The sequence below is a fragment of the Adelges cooleyi genome, unplaced genomic scaffold (assembly GCF_023614345.1).
Source record: "Adelges cooleyi isolate 19-005CV unplaced genomic scaffold, UGA_ACOO_1.1 ACOO_flye_CR_arks_rails_tigmint_CR_PRNA_9, whole genome shotgun sequence".
NCBI lineage: Eukaryota > Metazoa > Arthropoda > Insecta > Hemiptera > Adelgidae > Adelges > Adelges cooleyi.
In genome coordinates, this window is record NW_026096579.1 from 1351007 (window position 1) to 1373526 (window position 22520).

Consider the following 22520-nt stretch of genomic DNA (forward strand, 5'->3'; position numbering starts at 1 on the left):
AGGAGAAGGGATTTGGGTCCTTTTACATTGTTACCATGGTAACCGCTAACTGTCCATCGTAGTCTATGAACTTTGAAGTTGGCAACAATTCTGTATTTTCTCTACACCATATTATTACATTGTTACCAGAGGGAAATGTTTATAAAATATAGTGTATGGAGTCCAAACCAGCTATAACTTATAGCCTATAGGTATTACCATTTAGATTGAGTATATCGTCGACCTAATTCGCAATTGTCCTAACCGCATGATGATTATTATTCGGGCACTGAACTATATTATAATTTATATTCAGTTCAGTGTATTCAGGAAAGACGAAAAACAAATCATGTTTACATCAGTCGGCTGGTAATCATAAACAGTTTTTTCTTATCAAATAATAATTGTCCGATTGATATCGGGATGGTAGGTATTAAACGTTGAAATTTGAATAAGAAGTTTTTTGATAAAAAAAATGTTTTTAACTCAAAACCGTATTTATGGAGTTAGGACTAAGGTAGATTGCGACTTGCGAGTTAGGCCAACCGCCGACGATATACAATATAATATCGCAGATAAGATAAAATATAATTTCATCATACCTGTGATAATATACTCATAACTCAATATTGATGACATAAATCAGGATTCTCGAACTTCGGTAAATACGGATTTTTCCCATCACTAATACTCAATGGTATTATTTATTATTCAATTTAATCTGTGTATATCGAGCTAGCTGGTGTAAATATGCATTATGCCACCGAGAACTGATTTTCATATCTTATCCGCTATTAATAATATAAGACTTCTTCAGATATTGTAATAATTTTATCTAGCCCGCACATCTATAAAAATTTACAACATTGTCGGATCCAGCAATTGGCTTTAAACAAAAATATCAATACCAATCTGTAAACCCGTTCAGTTACATTACGGAAATACATACTTCATACATGCCTCAATTGTTATTTCGCATGAACTAAAAAAAACACGAAACTTTAGATAAAATTAAGTTTATTTTACGTTTATTTAACTTTGTTAGTTTGTCTTAATCGGGTTCATGATATAATTTATAACTAACATGTTAGTTGTATTATCATAGTCGGGTTGATATATTTTATAGGATAACACCACAGAATAACACATTGATTATTATCAATGGGATAACATAAAAAACTTGCACCATAGCCATAGACTTTATAATATTATAAGTCCATGACCATAGCAATCTGTGCACCATAGATAAGTATATAAAAGTGCTGTGCACTGTGTAGTGTGACAACTGACTACTGAGGGTAAACGTTATGTTATCAGTATTCAACATTGATTACTGATAGTAGTGTAGGTATACAAGAGTATATAGTAGTTTTGGGCTGTAATCCAAATTTGTATTGCAATTTATTTTCACACTATTCGTAAATGAATACATTTTTTTGAGAGAGAGTGGAATTTAAATAATGTGCAATAAAGTGTTAAACTTAAAACAAGTAAGTAATCAAGTTAGTTATTATTTATTATACCGTCGGATTGTAGGTATTTTATCATATTTTTTTTAGCTTTTTTTCTAAAAGTACTGAATTGTAAAATTATGGAACTGAAAAAAATATCCTTTAAGGTATAATAATATAATCTACCTTATTTGATGAATTTACACACCAAACATAATTATAACCAGCTTGATAATTACATTTCTTTTATTTATCATATCAGCAAATTTTCATTTATCAAGGTAATTTTTAAGTATTTGTTGTGAATACATTGTCCTGCACTATAAAAAATAATAGTTGTCTTGTACAATAAATAAATTAAAACAAAATCCAAGTAAATTAATTTGATAACTTTCTTCTTTTTCACTTACAATATAACCATATTAGTGCATTTATTATTTATTGTTTTTTTTTTTTTAACTAAATTTGTATTTATATTATTACAATTTTTTGTTATAGTTTATGTTACGTCAGAAAACATTGAGGCTTTACAGAGATTTTCAAAGAGTAATTAAGCAAATTCCATTAGAAAGTGATAGACAACAATTTTTTGAGTGGGTGAAATACGATTTCAAAAAAAATAAATTGGAAACTGATGAGGTTTGATTTATGTTATTGTAATCATTATTGAGAATAATATGTGCTTAGACGAATACTTTTTAAAGTAACATCTATTAATTATTAAAACTTATATACAATATTAAAATTTCTTAACCTTCAAGTGCTCGCATGACGGAATTTGTATTCTCGGCATTGTGTAGGAAAAATGTTCAATTTATGTATTTTGAATAACTAAAGAATATCTGTCAGTACCGCCAGACTGAGTTAATGAATTTAGAAGTGGTGTCTATTTTTTCTTCAAATAAGGCAGTGTAAATGTGGCCCACGCGAACGCTTGACGGTTAATAAATAAGATTATAAAAATCTTATATATTGCATATTATTCAATACCAAATTATTTAATTTGATTCTAATTCAATAATTCTAGAATAGTATTCAAGGAAATATTCATTATTAATTAATGAGTTATTTTAGAAGTGCATAGTTTCAAGTTGATATAATTTAATATAATATAGACAAAATAAAAAACATGTATTCAAATGTTTTTAAATTTTTTTCCAGTACTGCATAAAAAAATTACAAAGTTACGGAGAAAAATCGCTAAAAGATCTTAAACTCAACTTAGCACTTAGCAGTCCAAAAAATCTGTGAATAATATATAGGTAATATGGATTTTAAATATAAAGCTGAAACGGGATTACAACTAATAGCTAGGCTCAAATCAAGGCCAGCTATTATAAATTTAAATCCTTTATTATCAGATGATCTAACTAATGAAACTGTAGAAATATCTGGTGATACATCAACAGGAAAAACTTTATTTTTAACCGAATGTGTTGCCAAGTGTATAATTCCTCAATCTTTTAATGGATTAGATGCTGGTGTTGTGTATATTGATCTAGATGGACAATTTGATGTTACGAAACTTGTTCAAATCATTAATCGTATAATTAAAGATGCAAACTCGGAACTATTGAAGTCATGTCTAGAAAAATTAACGGTTATTAATTCATGTGATAGCTCTACACTTTATATAACATTTCAGAGATTGAAAATATTTTTGAACGAACAAAATACAGTGGGACTGATTATTTTAGATAGTATATCTGCTAATTATTGGCAGGATTCAATATCTGGGGGTGAAAAATACATGGATGCTTATGCAGAGAAAATGGTAACAACTTTAAAAACATGTACACAAGAGTTTAAAGTACCCATATTATTTACAAGGCCCAGCTATTTCCATTCAAAACGCAGTGATTCTACATCAAACTTTATAAGTACAAAAATTGTTCTTGAAAAATTTGATTCAGGATATTTTGCTACTGTAATGAGAAAAAATGTAAACACTTGGTACAGATTTAACATTAACGATAGTGGAATTTATGATTTTAGTAGAAAACATTCGCGAGATAATGAAATTTAATCTTATTTATTTAAATTTAGTTTAACTTATTATTATAGAACATGATGTATGATTTATAGATTAGGCATATTAAATAAATATACATTATTATTTTTGATGAATACATGACTATATTTTTTTATGTTTAGAAAAATTACAAAATGTCTCCACCTAATGATGTGAACAATTGTTCTTCGAGTATGGATCAAATTATTAAAGATATACATTCTGGTTATGTGCCTGAAGTGCCATTTGATGAAAATAAATGGGATGTTAGAGATAAAAAATTATCCGATCATACAAAAATTGCTCAATCCATTCTGAATGGTTTAAATGACCAACTTACTTTTTTAATTAACAACAAATCGTATTTAACTGTTAGTAAACATGAGCCGTTATTAAGCTCATGTTTATATCTATGTGGTGAACATTGGCAATCAGATTTAATGTGGAGTAATGCAGAATGTCGTTTATTGGCAAATTTATGTTTGAAACAATTATGTGGTCTTATAAAAGTAACTAATATTGAAGAACTATTTACTAGTATGGACATGTCAAAGGTTTTTATCGGCTTGTATTCATCTAAACTAGATAAAGACGATTGGAAAAAATATCCAGCTGCTGTTCAATGTTTCATGTGGATGTTAAAATGTTTAAAGGTTAGATTTAAAAATATACATTAATATTTTTAGAGTTGTATTTTGATTAACTCTATTTTACATTTTATAGATGCCACATTTAAATTCGTTACTTTACATATTGATGCCGTTGCCATTAAAAATGTTTGACGATTACAGGGACTCGAATATTATTATTGCACTGAATGCTTTTGAACATATTATAGAAAATACTGTTAGTAATGAATTTTTTATAATTTTTTTTTTTGGGATGTATAAAAAAATTGTTTGTATTTTTCATTTAGCCTTCAGCAGAATTATCTATGAGTGGACATGATAAAATTCTTATGAATTCTTTAGAATCTAAAATACGGGGTTCAGAATATCAATTGGTACCACCAATAATAAAATGTTTACTGTCTTTGATTTCTAAAATGCAGTTGAAGCATGTAACTGGAAAAAATGATTTAGAAGTTAGTTTATTTTAAAATTAACAATTTAAAATTATTGAAACATTTTGAATTTTATATTTTTATAGTGGACAAAATTTGATGATGTTTTGTACATCTTGATACCAAGAATGGAACTAGAAAGTAAAAATGAGCCAATAAAAGAATTTGCATCCGTTTTACCATTTATCCTGAAGTCGGTAGGATTTTCAAGCATTCGATGGTCACAACGCTTAATACCGTTGTTTGCCGATTATATTATGTATAAACATTCAAAATTAGTGACAATACAAGTAAGTCAAATAAATACATTTATTTATATAATATTTACATAAAAGTATCTAATGTGTACAGTTCAATTGTTTTTTTTATTGTTGTTTATATAAGGCTATAAAAGTGTTTATTCTTCAAACATGGCCGAGGAAAGCAACTCATTGGAAAACTTTGCTAACAATATTGGTCAAAGCCCTTTACGATGAAGACAATTTGAATTCATTGCCGCCAAATGATGAAAATATTACAGCGATTGTGGATTGTATAAGAACACTAGTAGCAGCTGTTCCTGAAGCTACTATATCTTTAAATAAATTAAAGAACGAGAACGAATTTCAAACAAAATTAATACTTATAGAAGCATTAAATAGTATTTAATTTGTATGATTTGTATTATTAAAAAACAGTCATTTTTTTGTGTGTTTCTCTATATACGTGTTCTTTTTCTATAGATTTTCCTTCAGCTATTAAATTTTTTAAGTTAGTATTAGCTTCGTGTAACTTCTGGTCAACTAGTTTGTGTTGCGTAGAACCTGCAGTACTACGACTTAGCTTGTGGTTTAACTCGTTAATGGTTATTTGTTGTCGTTTAATGTCTTCTTCAATTTTTAAACTGCGTACATTTAAGTCGTGTGTAGTTGAAGTTTTTAATTTTTTCTCATCAACAGTTTTCTTCTCTTGGCTGGCGTTTTGAACATCTTTAAAAGCAATATGTAGTTTTTTTTATTCATAATTAGTTAAAAAATCATAATTGTTTTGTATATACTTAGTTTATTGTTGAGAAATGTAAAAATGTCTTGTGGTTTCTTTACTGATTTTTCATAAGACCTTTTCATAGACTGTTCAAGTTTCATTTGTTTTTTGCGCTTTTTTTGAAGATCTTGACGATGTTCTGACTGTTTAACAGCCATGCAATGATCTAGTAAATGATTATAAGTAAAAATATATTTTTAAATAGAGTTTATTTGTTTACATTTAAATATATAAAGTGAATAATATACAAAATTTAAATATAAAAATATATATTCAAAACATTGTTTTAAATCTGTATTGAAAATATTTGTTAACTGTATAAAAAAGTATGTTAAATTATAAACATCGTGTTTATAATCAATAATTATAAGTATGATAAAACTAAATATTTCAGAGTTATATACAATTCTGTAAAATTGTATTTTGTGTATACCTATTTTAAAAATGTTGTTATGCTAACGTGGACAATCCATTAGACAGTTTGATTGGTTCAAATAGTAATGTGTAACATTTATAACTTACCTAAAGATACTCCTTTTGGAAGAACAGTTGCCTCTACGGGAATTATTCGACCCTCACCATTTTTCCCTAATCCAGCTCCCATTATGTAACCCATTTTAGCCATTAGTTTTGAACCAATACCCTAGATATAAAAACATTGCAGTCAATTAAAATTTTAATATATTTTTCTTAACTCACTTTTGTGTGTTTTTCCCAGCTGCCCAAACATTCCAATGGCTCTGTGCTTAGTAATATTTTATTTACAATAGCCGAGTCACGATCTTTTATACTATTTTCATCATCACTGTCTGAAGAAGAAATTTCAAGCAAATTCTCATCTAAAAATTTTAAATAAAAGTGAGGTAAGCTGTGTTGGTACGTGGGCACAAAAGTTGATGTGTGAATATGCCATATTCATTTTAAAAATTTTAATGGCTAAAAAACGAGAAATCAAATTTCTTTTTAAAAAATTTGCTAATATTATAATTTGCATCTCGTGTATATTTTATGCTAATGCATAACATTAAAAAATATATATAATTTTAGTAACACTCGTATAGCATATTTTTTAGTAAACCAACAAGGTTTTTATAAACATATTCACGTTAATAAACATATTGAGTAGGTGTAACTAAATATTTTATGACATCATACCGTTGCCTACTAAAGGGTATATATTTTGCATTGCAACCTCGGTTTCTCCTAGACCTTTAGTTTCATACCGTACAACACATAGTCCATCATCTTTTAATGTGCTATGTACTATGTCTAATATAATGGCTCTAGCCCAAAGGCCACCTTCACGGGTTTTTGCCAACACCAAACTACCTTTTTTTAAGTTTTCAAAATTTGGCTCTCTATAAAATAAAGTATAAATGTATTAAAAAAAAAGTTACTAGTGATGAAAAGTTAATTTTGGATACTTGAATTCCTTAAGACTAGATAATGGTACTTGGGTACCGTGTGAGAAATAACATTGTTCTTCAGAATATTTGCATTCTCCATTCAAAAAGAACTGACAAGGTAGCATTTCGTTGCTTGTAGGATTTGTATACAAAACAGTAACCTAAAAATCATAATATTAAATTGTAGTAATTTAAAATAACCTATAAAATTAAATATGATAAATTAAAAAAAAAACCTTACCATTATGTTATCTAATGACTGTGCATTTGTTGAATCATTCATATTGACCGACATGACAAGTGCATTGTGAAAACTAGTATTACCATAACCATTATCAAATGGCGCTTGGCATTTAGTACCTTGAAGATTTTCTAATTCATTCTAAATCATTTTAAGTAATAAATCAATTCACCAATATTTTTCTAAACTGGAAACTTATATATTTTAAAAATTACATACTATAAAGTGTTAAATTTAGTACAAAAAATATACATTATTTTAGTTCTACTTATTTACATATACATAAGATGAATTGTAAAAAAAAAATCTCAATAACACTACAGTTTCAATATTTAAATCATGTTTTACTACATAAAAAATGTAATTGATCTATACATACTTAATATATTATATTTTTTACCCAAATTAAAACATTTCGATAACAAATTATCAAAACTGCTTTTAATGAGACAATAACCGATTAATACCATAAATAGTATTGTTACAATTAGCAATTGCCTGATTACAATAAAACCACTAGTGTCGTGCCAACAATAATAATAGGTACCTAGGGAAACCACTTTTAACTGCCCCTCCATAGTCTGCAATAATTATTATTTTAACAATTTGCGCACCTTAAATTATGGTCCCTTTGTCACCCTAGGGTACTTGTTCCCTCCTATGTATGACTGATAGTCACAATAAATGTGTTTACAGTAAATCACAATTGTATTAAGCTACAAAAATCTTATCACCGATTTTTCTTAGTCGAGGAGATAATTTTCCAAAGACTTAGTTGCTTGGATTTTTTCCCCTTGTAATGCATTACATAATTATTATTTATGAGTATATTTTTAAGTAAAAAAATGGTTAGGTTATTTTCATTATTACGTGGAATTTATGATTATTAATTTTATTAATTAAATTCTTGCATATTTACTTCAATCCCATTTGAATCAGTGTCTTCAAAGTTGTCATTTACAATTGTACATGCATTGGAATCATCATCTGATGTGATTGATACCACATCCACTTGACTATTTCTTGTCTTGAGTTTGAGAGAAAAGTATAATAATTAATAGTTGGGTATATAAAATATAAATTACATATTATCTAATACTATTTCATTTAAAATAAAATACTTGACACCTAATATTAGTACAATATTATTACCATAATTTTATGGCACAACATTTATAACCCACTCAATACAAAACACACTTGTGATCTGTTTTCAAAATAATTAAATCATTAAAATTTAAGTAGGTATTTAAATTTTACAAATTTAAATATTCAAATTGTCTTAACATTTTAAGATTTAAGTTCTTGAAATAATATTAAAATCTACAAAAATTATGTAAAAGTTTAAATACTTATTGCTTTTCAGATATTCAACTAATTCCAATTACTAAAAAACATAGTGTGTGTTTTTATATTATGAGATAAAAATTTGTAGTTTTTTTTATTATTATGATTTTTTGAAATTGGAATTAAAAAACCCTTAAGATCCTGCTGTTAAAGATAGTATTTTCATTATAAGTAATATTGTGAACTTTTGTGATTAGTTTGTTCATAAGTTAAAAAGTTGTAATACATACTAAATTATTTTCGTTGGAGACATTAACAATTTCACAAGAAGATGTTTCATCTTCATCACAATCATTTAAGTCAATATGTTGCGGTTTATCAATTTCTGCCTGTAAATAAATCATAAAAATATTGTACACACAATCAGTAAGATATTTTCTTTTTTTCTAAGAAAAAAATGGTTTTACTAAGGGATTTATTCTTAACTTTAAAAAATCATTGTAAAACAAGGAGATTACATTTCAGGTTCTTTAGATTTTGTTAACTTACCTTGAATAATGCATATTCTTCATCTAAAGAATCTGTATACTGTTGGTTAGATGTGCTAGCCTCACTTGTCAATTCGATCAACTCTTTCAAGCTATTTCTTAACAACAACAACTCATTCAGTTGACCATCACATTTTGACAGAGCAATTGCCTTTTCTACCTGGACTAACTACAAAAGAAATATTCAGAATAATACAAAAGTCCTTTTGGGTGTTTTACCTATAACAGTTTCATATAAAAATTAACCTGTTCTTCATAGTTCATTTGTAAGTCATTCGAATTATCTTTGGACATGTTAATATATAGCTCGAATGGTTTTACATGTTGGGGAAAAAGATTCGTGGAACACTTAAAAGTTAAAACTTAAAAGTATCATGATATTAGAAAGTTCAAACTCTTGAGCTCATCAGTTATCACTATATTCACTAATCACGTCTTCTTGGTTATTACTGTAATGGCAAATAAACAGGTATGTCAGCTGCAACACGACATGTTAATTTGTTATCAATTTTCACAATTTTTATAATATGGCTGCTGATCTTCATCTGTAAGAAATACACGTTATCACATGTTGCTTGACATACCGGTGGTTTTTTTTGGGTCTTATTACTGATAAAATTTGATAGCATTGATCAGCAAGTCTGCGGTCTAAACTCCAAACTCGTGAGCTGTAAACCGTGTAATTTGTGTGCTTAAGTAAGCGTATTGTTAGTTACTGTAGAATTTTCATGCTCACCGACAATAACAATTGTTTCAGGTTTTGAACTTAATACGTGGCGCGTAGCAATTTACATAAATTCCATCAACACGATGTCTGTTGAAACGGTTTCTGTAGAGAAACTCACCATAGGTAACTATGAATTTTTTTCTTCTTCAGATTTAACGGATCATAAAGATGCCCTCCTGATGGATAGGTTTCTTAACCACTTATTTATGCCAGGACGAGTGGTTAGTCCGTCACTGGTGAGGGGGATGGTGACATTTTTTTAACTGGTTGATTTCTCGCCTAACAAACAGAGCCGCACGTTTTCGAGCGTCAAACCGACGACAATAAAAATATATATTTTTCTAAGTTTTAATTTTAGTTCTTGGTTTTCTATTCTTGAATTTGGTTAGAAAAACGTTTTTGTTGTAAGATGTACCAATACAGTTTGGTACTATGTTAAATATTGCTCTACTATTATAATTATGTGAACAACAGAGCACCAGCTGCCATGAATGAAATTGAAGTATTATCAATTTTCTAAAAATTGTCCTATTTATAGGTGAATTATATACATCCGAAAAATTTGGCAATGATAGTACCGGTGATGGTACTGAATCAAATCCATTTAAGACTATTCTGCAAGCGATGAAATATTTTGGAAAAGAACCATTTCCATTAATTTTAGTGGATTCTAAAACTGAAGGACAAGTATGAATATTAAACACAATTATTGTTCCTCTCAATTATAGTTTTAGCTTAGACAACAATGGTATAATATTAAGCAATCATAATTTGAGAGTATACAGCTTTAATTAGTGTAATGTCTCATACTTTTATAGTATTTATTTAATGTAGAAATGTAAAACTACATTTATTTTTTAGAAGTATGAACCAGCCGCAAAAACACAGTTGAAAAAAAATCAAAAATTTTGGGTGAGAGACAATCATAAAAATGCTGATAAGGCTAAAAAAGAAGAAGAAGATATAGCTAAAAGAAACAAAAATATGGAAGAAGCCAAAACATTGATTATAAGTGAAGATTCGTCATTACCACCTGCTGTGTTAATAAAAATTAAAAAGGCTGAAGAATATCGTAATCGCAGAGTAAAACTATATGGTTGGGTGCATAGATTAAGGCGACAAGGTATTTAATATTTTGAGATTCAAAGCAAAACTTTTGCATATGCTTACACATAATTTTTGTTTACAGGAAAGTCTTTAATGTTTATTACATTAAGAGATGGAACTGGATTTTTGCAAACTGTACTTAATGATAAACTGTGTCAAACTTATAATGCTCTAATGTTATCAACTGAATCGTCTGTACTTCTTTATGGAGTATTAAAAAAAGTTCCTGAAGGAAAATCGGTATGACAAATAAAATAGTTCATTTAGTAATTATTTTAATTTTATCAAGTTATGTATATGATAACAGGCACCAGGAGGCCATGAACTCCAAGTAGATTTTTGGGAATTGATAACATTGGCACCACCGGGTGGAGCCGATTCTATTTTGAATGAAGACGCACATCCTGACGTTTTGCTCGACAACAGACATATAACCATACGTGGAGAAAATGTATTAATTTTTAATTATTAATATTGATGATAAATTTAATCAGTCATGTTTTTGCAGACATCTAAAATCTTATTGATGAGGTCTGTCGTAACTCAATCATTCCGAACGCATCATTTAGATAAAGGTTATGTAGAAGTAGTGCCACCAACACTTGTTCAAACTCAAGTGGAAGGAGGATCTACACTGTTTAAACTTGATTATTTTGGGTACTTCATTAAAAGCGAACAAAAGAAAAAAAACAATTTTTTTTAAAAAAGTTTTACGTTTACAGACAAGAAGCTTACTTGACTCAAAGTTCTCAGCTCTACCTAGAAACATGCTTGCCAGCACTTGGAGATGTGTTTTGTATGGCTCAAAGTTATCGGGCAGAACAAAGTAGAACTAGAAGACATTTATCAGAGTAAGTAAAATCGTTCTGAAAGTTTACTACTCTTTAATTAAAATATAATGGTTTGAAATGTAATACCTTTTTTTTTTTTATCAGGTATACTCATGTGGAAGCAGAGTGTCCTTTTATTTCTTTTGATGATTTATTGGACAGAATAGAAGATATGATTTGTGATGTAGTAAAACGAGTTTTGGAATCACCTTATGCTGACATAGTTAAACAGTTGAATCCGGTTAGTATTAATAGGTTTTACTTAAAACATAATTAATTATTTAGCAAAAAAAGAAATGTTAGCATACACTTTGATTGTATCCAAATTATAATTGTAATAAAGTATAAAATGCATCTGACTGTTTTTCTAAAATAAAACTATCGATGTTAAATACATGGCTTTGATTTTAAAAATTATACACCATACCTGTGTTTTGGCCAGACAAGATTATTCACCGTTTATTTTAAATGTCTTTAGCTGTTTCCGGAGATAATGTCTGCAAGTCGGAAACATATAACAATTATATTGTACATGCTTTATTTATAGCTCTTATTGTAACAATATATTAATGGTTAAACAGTTATTTGCGTAATACGGCAAACACCAAGTTAAATTTAAATAACTTTATAGCAATTTCCTTTGTATTTAATATACTTCAAACACAATTTATTATTATAATTTTATTTTTAGGAATTTGTCGTTCCTCAAAAACCTTTTAAAAGAATAAACTATTCAGAAGCAATCCAATTTTTACGCCAAAATGATATTAAAAAAGAAGATGATACGTTCTACGAATTTGGAGAAGTAAGTTCTCTTTGACGTACATATTGACGCTTCTTACGTAAAACAGTCGCCAAAAAAAAAACAACACTTCAGCATTTTGCTTAATCCAAGTTGAAGTGTTGTTTTTTCGTAGGAGCGTCGGTATGTTGTTTTATGTATGTAGTATATAGATGTATAATAATTTAAATTATATAATTTACAGGATATTCCTGAAATGGCTGAAAGAAAAATGACAGATATAATAAATCAGCCAATTATGTTGTGTAGATTTCCGGCTGAAATTAAGTCGTTCTACATGTCTCGTTGTCCCGAAGATAATAAACTTACTGAATCGGTAATGGGGATTTACACTTGTTAGTGTATTGTATGCTAAAAATTGTTATTGTTTAAAGGTGGATGTGTTGTTACCCGGTGTCGGTGAAATAGTTGGTGGATCCATGCGTATTTGGGATGAAGAAGAATTGCTGGCTGGCTATAAAAAAACTGGAATTGATCCAAAACCCTATTACTGGTATACAGATCAGGTTCGTTTTGACGTTTAATATTTTTTATTGCAAAATTATATTTTATGCAAAAGGCCTATATAGTATATAGGACTATGTTAACATTATATCCTCATAATATAAGCTCCTCCCTCCTCTATACTTTATTCTAAGACCCGGGTATTATTGTTGTATATTTAGAGAAAATTTGGATCATGCCCTCATGGTGGATACGGTCTGGGATTGGAGAGGTTCATGTGTTGGCTATTGAACCGTTACCATATTCGTGAAGTTTGTCTGTACCCAAGGTTTCTAGATAGATGCACACCTTAATATGGGTAGTATAAGAAATTCAATGTAGATTATTCTTATAATCTTACTTGTTTCCAATAATAATAATAATAAATTTGTATAACATTTTCAATAATAAAAGTGTTGTATTTAAATGAAATATATTGATACTTTTCAAATTTACTAACAATATTTATAATAAACCGTAATAATATATGTTAATATTAATCATTCACTTGAAATATTTACCGTTTTAATTGTATATCATATAATTTAGAAGAAGAGATGGACTTTATTCAAGTTCAAATATTTGGATTCGAATATTTTGAAAAGTATTTTAAAATTGTTATCAAAATATTTTACTTTTTACATGTCGAGTATTTAAATAGTTTGAATACAAAATATTCTAATTATAAAATATTATTTGAATAACTCTCATCAATGTAATTGATTACAAATTGAAAGGTTAAATTCTTAAGTGTATACAAGACGAATTGAAAAAAGTACGAGAAACGAAAGCAGAATCAGTTTTGGGTTTGAGTTTAGTAAAAAAAAAAAGAAAAAAAAGGTATGCTGGGTGGTATGTCTGTATTAATCGAACCTGTCCCACGTTTTTTGGCGAAATCGCGCACCTGTTAATATATTAATATATTAAATATTGCAGGACTTATATTATTAAACCATTGACGATAACAATGTAGCGTAATATATATTGTGCAAAAGAAATCGATTTGTATTATGAAGGTAAATGTTTATTTTTCTAAAAGCTTGCAAATTCATATACATTGATTTTTCTGTATTTTATACTAGCCAAATATCTTACTTAAAAAGGTGGAACATACTAATATAACTATAATTAACCATTCGCTTACCGGTGTTATGCTCCCGAGTTATGTTATAAAATATAGATAAAATCTGTTAAGTTTTAATTATTTAGCCCTAACCTAACCTAACCTGACCGTCGCAGTCACTCTTTTCTGTTCTGTACGACAACGTTCAAGAGCTTAATTCTATAGAAATTATATACTACATCAAAATTCCAATAGGGAATTACTGATTTGTTTACACAAACAGAAATCGCATAAACCTCGCATGACGCAATGCGGATGTTTAAATACTTTAAAGACCCGTTAACTTAACTACGACTTTCGCGTTCCACGAATTAATACTAATAAATTCTCTCAAAATATTATGAAATCCTAAAAGGGATAAAGCAAATGCGTTTACGGTAAAGCGCGCAAATTGAAAGCATTTCATTCCCCGGTCCCCGTAAACTGGAAATCACGCTAATGCGTGGTATGTGGTGTGGTAGTACCATATTAAAAAAAAAAAAAAAAAAAAAAATAGGGGTGGTAAATGTGAACAAAATAAAAACCTTTTCACGGATGTTTCTATTCCACGGATTACCATATTTTTTTTCGTCGTGACTGTCGCTTAAGAAGTCGACAAAGCTTGTCGCACACGCGTTATTCGACGGTATTATAATAAGCCCCAAGTACGACGAATAAATGTATAAAATTAAAAAAAAAAAAAAAAAAAACAGGATTCCAATTTGAACGATTTGCGATTCGATACAATGTAAACAATATATTATACGTATAGGTACAATGTACAATATTCGATTTGTACGAAGCGAGGTTATATAAAAAAATAAATAATAACTCTTTTTGAGTTGAACGCGAAATAAGCTCTGTATTGTGTACTGTACACGCGCCCTTACCTGAAACGTGCTCGACGGGACACGTGAGTGTTTTAAACAAATGTGTTCACATTGAATTCAAACGCAAATTGGCCGGCAGTAAATGTATACATGTAGGTACAACCGAGTGGGGGGGGGGGGGGGGGGTGGACAGACGCTGCAGTTTTATTTTCCGAATCAAAAAAAAAAAAACCCCCCCTTTGGTTTCACAGCCACCCCTGTGCCGCCGTCGAGCTAATGCCAAACATTATTATTGTTATGGGCATATTCCACACTGTAGCGTGGGCGTGTGTATTGCGATGCTTTGAAGAGTTTTAACACGATCAATTGAACCGCAACGCGTTTACTCCATTATACAGTAACTTTGTTTTTGTATGTTTGTTATTGATGCTCTCCGGTAAACGCCGCCGATATTTCTGGGTCAAAGGCATCCCACTGGTTCAAGGCACGTCTCCAATGGTCTGTAGCCAATTCGAACATTGATTGTTCCACGTAAAATCGTAAAATTGCAGAGTCGCATTTAGGATTTTTCCAGTCCCTACATTACGGCCGCCCCCATTGCAATCAAGTTGTACATACCTTGTACGTTTTTCAGTGAAGGGTAATAAATTGAGGGAATTTGGATTTAAGCTATCGTTTGTTTAGGGCTTTTTTCACCGCAGCCATGCATACGAAACGCCTCGTCAAATATTTTGTTCGATTTGACTTCTATTTTTACTAAGTTTAGACACGTCAACATTGTTTAACTTAAATCAGCTCTAAAAAAAAAGATGTTTTCTATTAAATGTTTAGGATTTAACTGTATTATATGTACATTGGACAAAAACAATTTTAATAAACTTATAATGTTAAAGTTAAATTCTTATTTTATTTTACTCTCACAAAACGGATATTGTCACTACTTTCTGAGAGGTAGTTAAATCGATTTTTAAGAGGACTCCACCACCACCGATTTCTTAAGTAGTGCTCTGCGCCTAAAGGTAATTTTTCGCTTGACCTATAACGTATACTTTTTAAAACAGTAATGAGAGGATTCTTTATTGGTTGTTATTTTTTTTTTGTCAGAATATCGCAATCATTTCTACAGGAAAAATTACAATAATTTTTTTTTTCAAAACTGTTTTGCGTGAGACTTATGAGTATTCACGGTAGATTTACTAAATGTTTACAATACATAGGAAAGACTGTGTCGTATCGTTTTTATTTATTTTTTTGATATCAATATTCACTAATTATTAATAAACAAACGAAGAAACGAATTAATATTTACCAAAGAATAATTTGGATTGTGATAGTGTTGTAAAAAATAATAAATAAAAACGATACGACACAGGTAGAGCTCTTTTCTGTGTACAGTAAAAATATTGTCATTTTTTCACGTTACATCCGGAAAAACCGTATCCCTTACAAAAGAGTTTTATCATAAAAATACAGACGGTGTAGCGTCCTCTTAATACTTTTTTTTTACAAATAAGATTAAAAATGGTTTTTTTATAAAAGCTCTTTTAGTAAATATGTCAGAAAAACCAACTCAATCTGATGATTTTTCGCAAAGTTACACCAAGGTTAAGGTTAAATTGGAAAAGTGTGTATTTTTTTCTGATTTACAGAAGAGAGTAGTGAATCAACGTTTGGCTCCATAGTTACATATATAGTTTGAATTTCTCTTTGGAACTTGAACCAACATTTTGATTTTGAGTGTCCAAAGATTTAGAAGGATACAAAGGTAAAGTCCACCGAAATTTGCAACTTTTCCAATATTATACATTTACAATATTACTATCTGTCGACAAAGAGCATTCCGAAGATAAAAGAAAAAAATAGTCTTTTCATTATAGTAATACCTACGCATATCGCGTGTTTTGCTCTTGTCGACTTAGTTGTATTATTCTGTTTTTGATGTGACATAAAATATTAAAAACTCGCGGTACGGAAGTTGTTGTTTTTTTTTTATGTAACGTCAATTATTATTATTACTTGTTTGCTGAAAAACTTTCTTGTTGTGCCAACGCAAACTTTGAACCGGAAATTCGCATTTGTTATTAGCAACGCAAATTGAACACGTTTGGTTGTGTTATTTTTTTATTCTCTATTCATCTGAGAACTATATGTACATTTCACATATATATATATATATATGTAGGAAAACTAAAGAAAAAATACAATAGAATACGCATGTATATACGAGAATAATGTCGTCCTATTTGTGAGAAAAAAAAACTGTTCGTTCGCAACTGTATGTAGTTTAGATGTGAATAATTTCCGTTGTAATTTATTAGCATAACACATAATAGAGAGAATGGTACGTTTGGCTTCTAACAAATTGGACGGTTGAAAATTATCTAAAATGTGAAACACAGGTTCGTAAAACACATTCATTTAGAGGAAAACATACAAATAACAATTGAATATAATCACCGAGAATTATTATGTATGCACCATGTATTATCATAACTTTTAGTACTGTCAAATGGCAAAAACTTTACATACCTATTTTATGAAATAGTAATTAGTTCAATGCATGCGTTTGTGGGATTCAAGGGGTAAGTAGTATACCGGGTTTGATTTTTAATCAGAAACCTAATTAATAATATAGTTAAGAGCTTTATATTTATTAATCGCGTCAGCTAATGAAAAAATGTTTTGTTAAAAATTTGATATCATATGGTTAATTGAACTATTATTTTTTTCATTGGAAAAAAAGGGTTTTCATGAAAAAAATCAGTTAACGCTTATGCCACAAAAAAAATTGAAGGTATTAAACTACAGAGTGGACAATTTCGGTTATTGGTTTAAAGGCGGTAGCTTTAAATTTGAAATTAATTTACAAAAGTTCAGTTGGTACTGTGAAAACTAAAGCTACCTCTTTTTCTCGAAATTATAAACATTAAAAGTTCAAACTTTAAAACTCGTATGGTTTTTTTTTGTTTTTTTTTCAAATTTTAACTGTGAAGAAGTAAACTTTTTCAACTTCCCCCCTCCCCCCACCAAAGTACCAATTAGATGAAATTTGTGATTCATAGAGTTGCCACTCGAAGGAATTGATCCAGTATTTAAAAAAAGGTTACAGTGTATACAGACACAAAAAAAGCCCACATCATTGTAAAACCTCTCTGCTCCACATCGAAGGTAAAAGATAAATATTTAGTATTTTTATAATATTATAATACATCATAAATAAGATGTTTTTAAGAAAGGAAATTTACAAAAGTTAAATTGTATTAAGAAAAAACGAGCGTGTTATCTTTAATGCATCAACCTGTATTTACATAGTAAAGTTGAGCTAATATTTTATTTATTTATTTATTATATGTTGTTTGTTATTTTTATTAAAAAGTATATTATATTTGACTTTTTTTTATTTACGTACCGCGGAAGTAAGTTTATGAAGAATGACCGATTTATTTTGTCAATATTGTTGTCGCAAAAAGAAAAAAAAAAGGTCAGTACACCGAATCGGTTGTTCAACAGACTTCGGACATGGGAAAATATACATTTTTAGAAATAATAAAAATAACAATAACCTGGTTTTTGGAAGTAACGTAATTTGCTGTACAAACTGTTTCTTTTTAGCACAACCTTTTTTCGTATGGGCTACGTTAAAGTTTATGTAAAAACTTTGAACACCTTAAAAAGGGAAATTTCAACTTTATTTCATAAATCAGTTTATAATAATTAACAACACAGTAGCACAGCGTGGTTTTTACAATTTCTTTTTCTTCTTAGAAGGAGAAAAGTAGATTTGTTCAATGTTCCGCCAGCTTCAATTTGGGCCAGTGTTAATAGCTGGATTTGTTAAGTATTTTTGATTAATCAAAGCCTATTGTAAAAATGCGATACTTAAAAACGCAACACGCTAGTGTAGTGAAATTGCCTATACGCACGGCCGTGTAAAATAACACAAAGGGTAATAGCAATCAAGCGATGGTGAACTATATCATTTGATTGCACTAAAAAATATTAAGATGTATTTGCTATGCAATTGTACCAGATTGAAAAATATGTAAAATTAATTAGGTACGCATCCCTGTTTTCGGGTAAGGTCAACCGCTAAAGTCAAGTAAGGTCCTTTTACGTTTATTTCCGTTACCGTTTCCGGTTAACATCACAGACGGGTTTTCCTTCATATTATATATATGCTCTTGTTAGGAGAGCGACCTATTGGATACCGGGATCGTTTGGGTAAATCGTGCCCTATAGGTAATGGCTGCATTCAAATAATGTACATCCGAGATACGCCGGGCGGATTACACTGTTTCCTCTTGGTCTCCTGTACACTAAAAGTAGTCGATAAGTTTTTTTTTTCTACATACGTTACTACGCACCGATGATATTCACCGAATTGGGTATTTTTTCTTCTTCAAATAAATCACACATACACACACACACACACACACGAGAAGAGTCGGAGATAAATAAATAAGTACGTTCACGTGGATACAGGTTTACTTACTTTTGCAGTTTCGCGTTCAACGTACAGCACACGTATTATATGTGTTTAAGCACCAGTGCAAACACATATGTATGGCATCCATGTCAGGCGTGTGCTGCTCCTTTATATTATGAGGACACCTTTCTTTATGAAAGTCCGACGAAATGCTCGAGCCAGCCAAGTCGCTTCTTGATTGCAGATGTGTGAGATTTTATTTGTTTTGTTACAAAGCCGAAAAAATACTTTACAGCGTTCAATAATATATCATATGTGTGTTAAAAACAGCACCCCGAAACTACTATGTATTATAGTTCATGTTATTACTATCCATAATAGCACCAGTATAGTCTGTATTGGTATAAACTTTGTTGTAATAAGTTTATATCAGTGGATTTCCCGTTGATGGTGTATTTCAAACAGCCGCTAATTAATTCCGAATACAAAGCGGGAGCAGCAAGTAGACGCGATTGTCAGCAAAATGTAAAAGCTATCGCTAAATAATGCTTTATCATATTGAAATTGAGTAATAATTATTCCTGACCGCTAAAGTCATGTACAAAAGTGGTTAGGTATATAGACGTAATTTTTCTTTTATGTCATAACCATTGTATGAATATTGATGACGTAAAAGAGTGTCTGTATAATTAAGTTTACTTACTCTACTTATTAATGCAATACAATGGCGCTCGAGTGTCACGTTTCAATGGGTAGTACGTCATGCGAAAATTCAGGCCACACAAAAGTATTGAATTTGAAATCACAAAATAATAAAACATAATAATTAGGTAGTCTGTGGAATTCGTCCTATGATAATATTATGTTATGCCTTCGTGACGGAATGAGACATTTTTACGCGCCATGTTGGACTTATCTAATTTCTTGCATGATCATTTATCAAGAAATGTTTGTATTTTTGACAATTATATTAAATGAGTGATATTGTAAAACAGTTTTCTAAATATCAGGTGCACTACAGAGTGCACGAACACAACCTGGTCATCATGTATTCACTTTGACAATCATCTTATATTAAATAAAAATTCCTGCGTTGATATATTTAGCCATTTCCCTAATTTTCGTTGTAACTTTATGTCCGAAAATAAGTATATTTTTAAAAAGTATTTTAGTCATTAAGCAAATCGGTGTTTAGTATTTGTTAATAGGACCATCGCATCGGTTAAAATTGATAAATAAATTCGGTGAAATCGAACGCGGAGCACGTGTGTTGCAGTCAATTCAAATGTAATATGAATTATTTAAACAAGATATTAATAAATGATATATAATATTATTTTGTAGACAATTTTGTATTTTAATTGACTCGTATGTGATCAACTTTAAAATCACGCGTGTGCACCCTGTTGTCCTTATATCTTGAAAAGAAATTAAATTAAAATCTGTAAAGTATTTCAACGCTTATCGTGTGTTTCGTGAAAATAATAATTTTTAACTGCAGCGCAATGTAAATGGCAGTAGGATGATAATTAAATGTATGTGATGTTTTAGGGATGCTCATAAATGTGTTTTTATTGCGTCGATCGTTTAGGCTATTAAGCATAAAAAATAAACCATTTTAAATGATCACACACCCGGGAGTATTATATATATCTATATAGGATCGAAAAGCAATTGTAAGTATAGCTCATTCAGATTAGTAATTATTCCGTTTTATTGTTTAAAAATATATATTTACATATAAAGTCACATAATATACTATTATATGCGTACTCATTTCCGTGTGTTCTAAACAATTCATTTTTTTTCAATTTCACAGATAAAGTAAAGTCACAGGTAATTGGTACAACATTTTAAGAGCTATGAATAGGGGATTTGAAGTGTAGTATTATTTAGTAAACAAATAAAATATACATAGTTAACACTACTATAACTGTAAGTAACAACACATATAATAAATAATAATAATAGTCTGTACACGAGGACTTTAAAAGACTCACTAATGACGCAAGCAAGTAATAAATAATAATAATACATATATATAGGTATAAATAACTCCATAATTTATTAATTAAAACTGATTCACAAGTAATCGCTCGGTATGGTCATGTGGGGTTGATTGTTAACGTATGAGGCAATGTAAATAATATTTTTTGACAAAAGGAATTGAGAATTTTGAATTTTTGCTCGATGATTTAATTTAAAGAATGTTAATTTACAAAATAATTAGGTCAAATAAGTAGAAAAATTGTTGTTTTTCTTTAAAAAAATAAATAGCATTAAAATTTACCTCATTTACTCATAATACCCAACTTGGCCATATACTGTCGTGTTAGACTAGTTTAAAATGGCAAGATGCTAATATTATATGAGTATATTAATTTTTGTTATTATCATAACTGTCGTAGTTTATTCATATCATTGTAAATATAATAAAAAACAGATAAATTAAAACAACGATTTTGGGTGAACAATTTTGTGGAAAAAATGTGACGTCCAAATGGGATTTGACGGGTCTAAAGCTGCGATACGATTTACAGGCCAACCAGTTGATTGGTTGCGGCACTTTGGTATGACAGGTGGAAACCACTTTCATGAATTTGATACCCATCAATCATCATAATTTATGCTAGAGATGAAACTTAATACTACTGTCATACGTTTTTGATACTAAAAATTCATATTATAATATCACGCCAGTGTTCATTTGTCAAACTCAAACTATCGAGTCAAAATAATTTAATACCTTTTTATACTTATACAGGGAATAGGCGAAAATACTGCTTGGTCTAGGTGCAATTTGTACATGCTCGTCGAAGGGGTTCGTCAGCTTGATTTAATCAACCTAAGTTAAATTTTAAATGTTTTAGTTAGGTAGGTACTGATTGTAATAATTACTGCATAATTCCTAAACCGGCAGTTGTTATTAACTAGGACTTACTAACTACTAGTGTAGGTACACTTATAGCTTGTACATATCCCGTGTTAGGTTTATTGGGTTTACATTTGTATGTCCAAGTTTGATATCTAATTACTGCCTCTGATGTGGTTAATATTAACTAAATATTATTCAAATATATTGTTTTGTTATTTAAATACTATAGGTTTAAGTATGACTGTGTGCCTGATCCTGAATTTACAAGTTGTAACTGTTACTACTCGTAAATCATAATTTTTAAAAACCTATCTAACTATAGTTTTTTT

General features: G+C 29.5%; 3 protein-coding genes across 3 annotated transcripts; 2 read left to right on the plus strand and 1 right to left on the minus strand.

Moving 5' to 3' along the window:
- The first annotated feature begins 721 nt into the window (after positions 1-721).
- LOC126847048 (uncharacterized) lies at positions 722-5204 on the plus strand. Its single transcript, XM_050587025.1, has 7 exons — positions 722-1469; positions 2592-2692; positions 3585-4094; positions 4165-4287; positions 4358-4525; positions 4591-4794; positions 4889-5204. The coding sequence occupies exons 3-7, from the start codon at positions 3597-3599 to the stop codon at positions 5150-5152; spliced, it is 1257 nt and encodes a 418-aa protein (XP_050442982.1). The 5' UTR covers positions 722-1469; positions 2592-2692; positions 3585-3596; the 3' UTR covers positions 5153-5204.
- On the minus strand, positions 4796-9442 carry LOC126847047 (zinc finger CCCH-type with G patch domain-containing protein-like). Its single transcript, XM_050587024.1, has 11 exons — positions 9256-9442; positions 9011-9178; positions 8752-8850; positions 8094-8201; positions 7175-7315; positions 6952-7094; positions 6683-6885; positions 6227-6366; positions 6050-6170; positions 5541-5693; positions 4796-5472 (listed from the first exon to the last, which is right to left on the minus strand). Exons 1-11 carry the CDS (start codon positions 9301-9303, stop codon positions 5171-5173), a joined length of 1626 nt encoding a protein of 541 aa, XP_050442981.1. The 5' UTR covers positions 9304-9442; the 3' UTR covers positions 4796-5170.
- A 126-nt stretch (positions 9443-9568) lies between these two features.
- Positions 9569-13409, plus strand: LOC126847046 (asparagine--tRNA ligase, cytoplasmic). The gene is made up of 13 exons (XM_050587023.1): positions 9569-9705; positions 9767-9859; positions 10275-10423; positions 10598-10859; positions 10926-11083; positions 11151-11294; positions 11352-11500; positions 11566-11694; positions 11779-11914; positions 12365-12478; positions 12660-12791; positions 12850-12981; positions 13141-13409. Exons 2-13 carry the CDS (start codon positions 9820-9822, stop codon positions 13270-13272), a joined length of 1677 nt encoding a protein of 558 aa, XP_050442980.1. The 5' UTR covers positions 9569-9705; positions 9767-9819; the 3' UTR covers positions 13273-13409.
- The last annotated feature ends 9111 nt before the right edge of the window (positions 13410-22520 follow it).

What these genes read in the sequence shown, in the direction of transcription:
- LOC126847048 (XM_050587025.1), top strand. Translation starts at nt 3,597, where the DNA reads ATGTCTCCACCTAATGATGTGAACAATTGTTCTTCGAGTATGGATCAA. An exon ending in GGATGTTAAAATGTTTAAAG is followed by an intron (nt 4,095 to 4,164) that starts GTTAGATTTAAA and finishes TACATTTTATAG; the next exon opens with ATGCCACATTTAAATTCGTT. An exon ending in AACATATTATAGAAAATACT is followed by an intron (nt 4,288 to 4,357) that starts GTTAGTAATGAA and finishes TTTTTCATTTAG; the next exon opens with CCTTCAGCAGAATTATCTAT.
- LOC126847047 (XM_050587024.1), bottom strand. Translation starts at nt 9,303, where the DNA reads ATGTCCAAAGATAATTCGAATGACTTACAAATGAACTATGAAGAACAG. An exon ending in GCTGGGAAAAACACACAAAA is followed by an intron (nt 6,171 to 6,226) that starts GTGAGTTAAGAA and finishes TTTTATATCTAG; the next exon opens with GGTATTGGTTCAAAACTAAT. An exon ending in ATTTCTCAACAATAAACTAA is followed by an intron (nt 5,473 to 5,540) that starts GTATATACAAAA and finishes TTGCTTTTAAAG; the next exon opens with ATGTTCAAAACGCCAGCCAA.
- LOC126847046 (XM_050587023.1), top strand. Translation starts at nt 9,820, where the DNA reads ATGTCTGTTGAAACGGTTTCTGTAGAGAAACTCACCATAG. An exon ending in AAGTTCCTGAAGGAAAATCG is followed by an intron (nt 11,084 to 11,150) that starts GTATGACAAATA and finishes ATATGATAACAG; the next exon opens with GCACCAGGAGGCCATGAACT. An exon ending in TAGTTAAACAGTTGAATCCG is followed by an intron (nt 11,915 to 12,364) that starts GTTAGTATTAAT and finishes TTTTATTTTTAG; the next exon opens with GAATTTGTCGTTCCTCAAAA.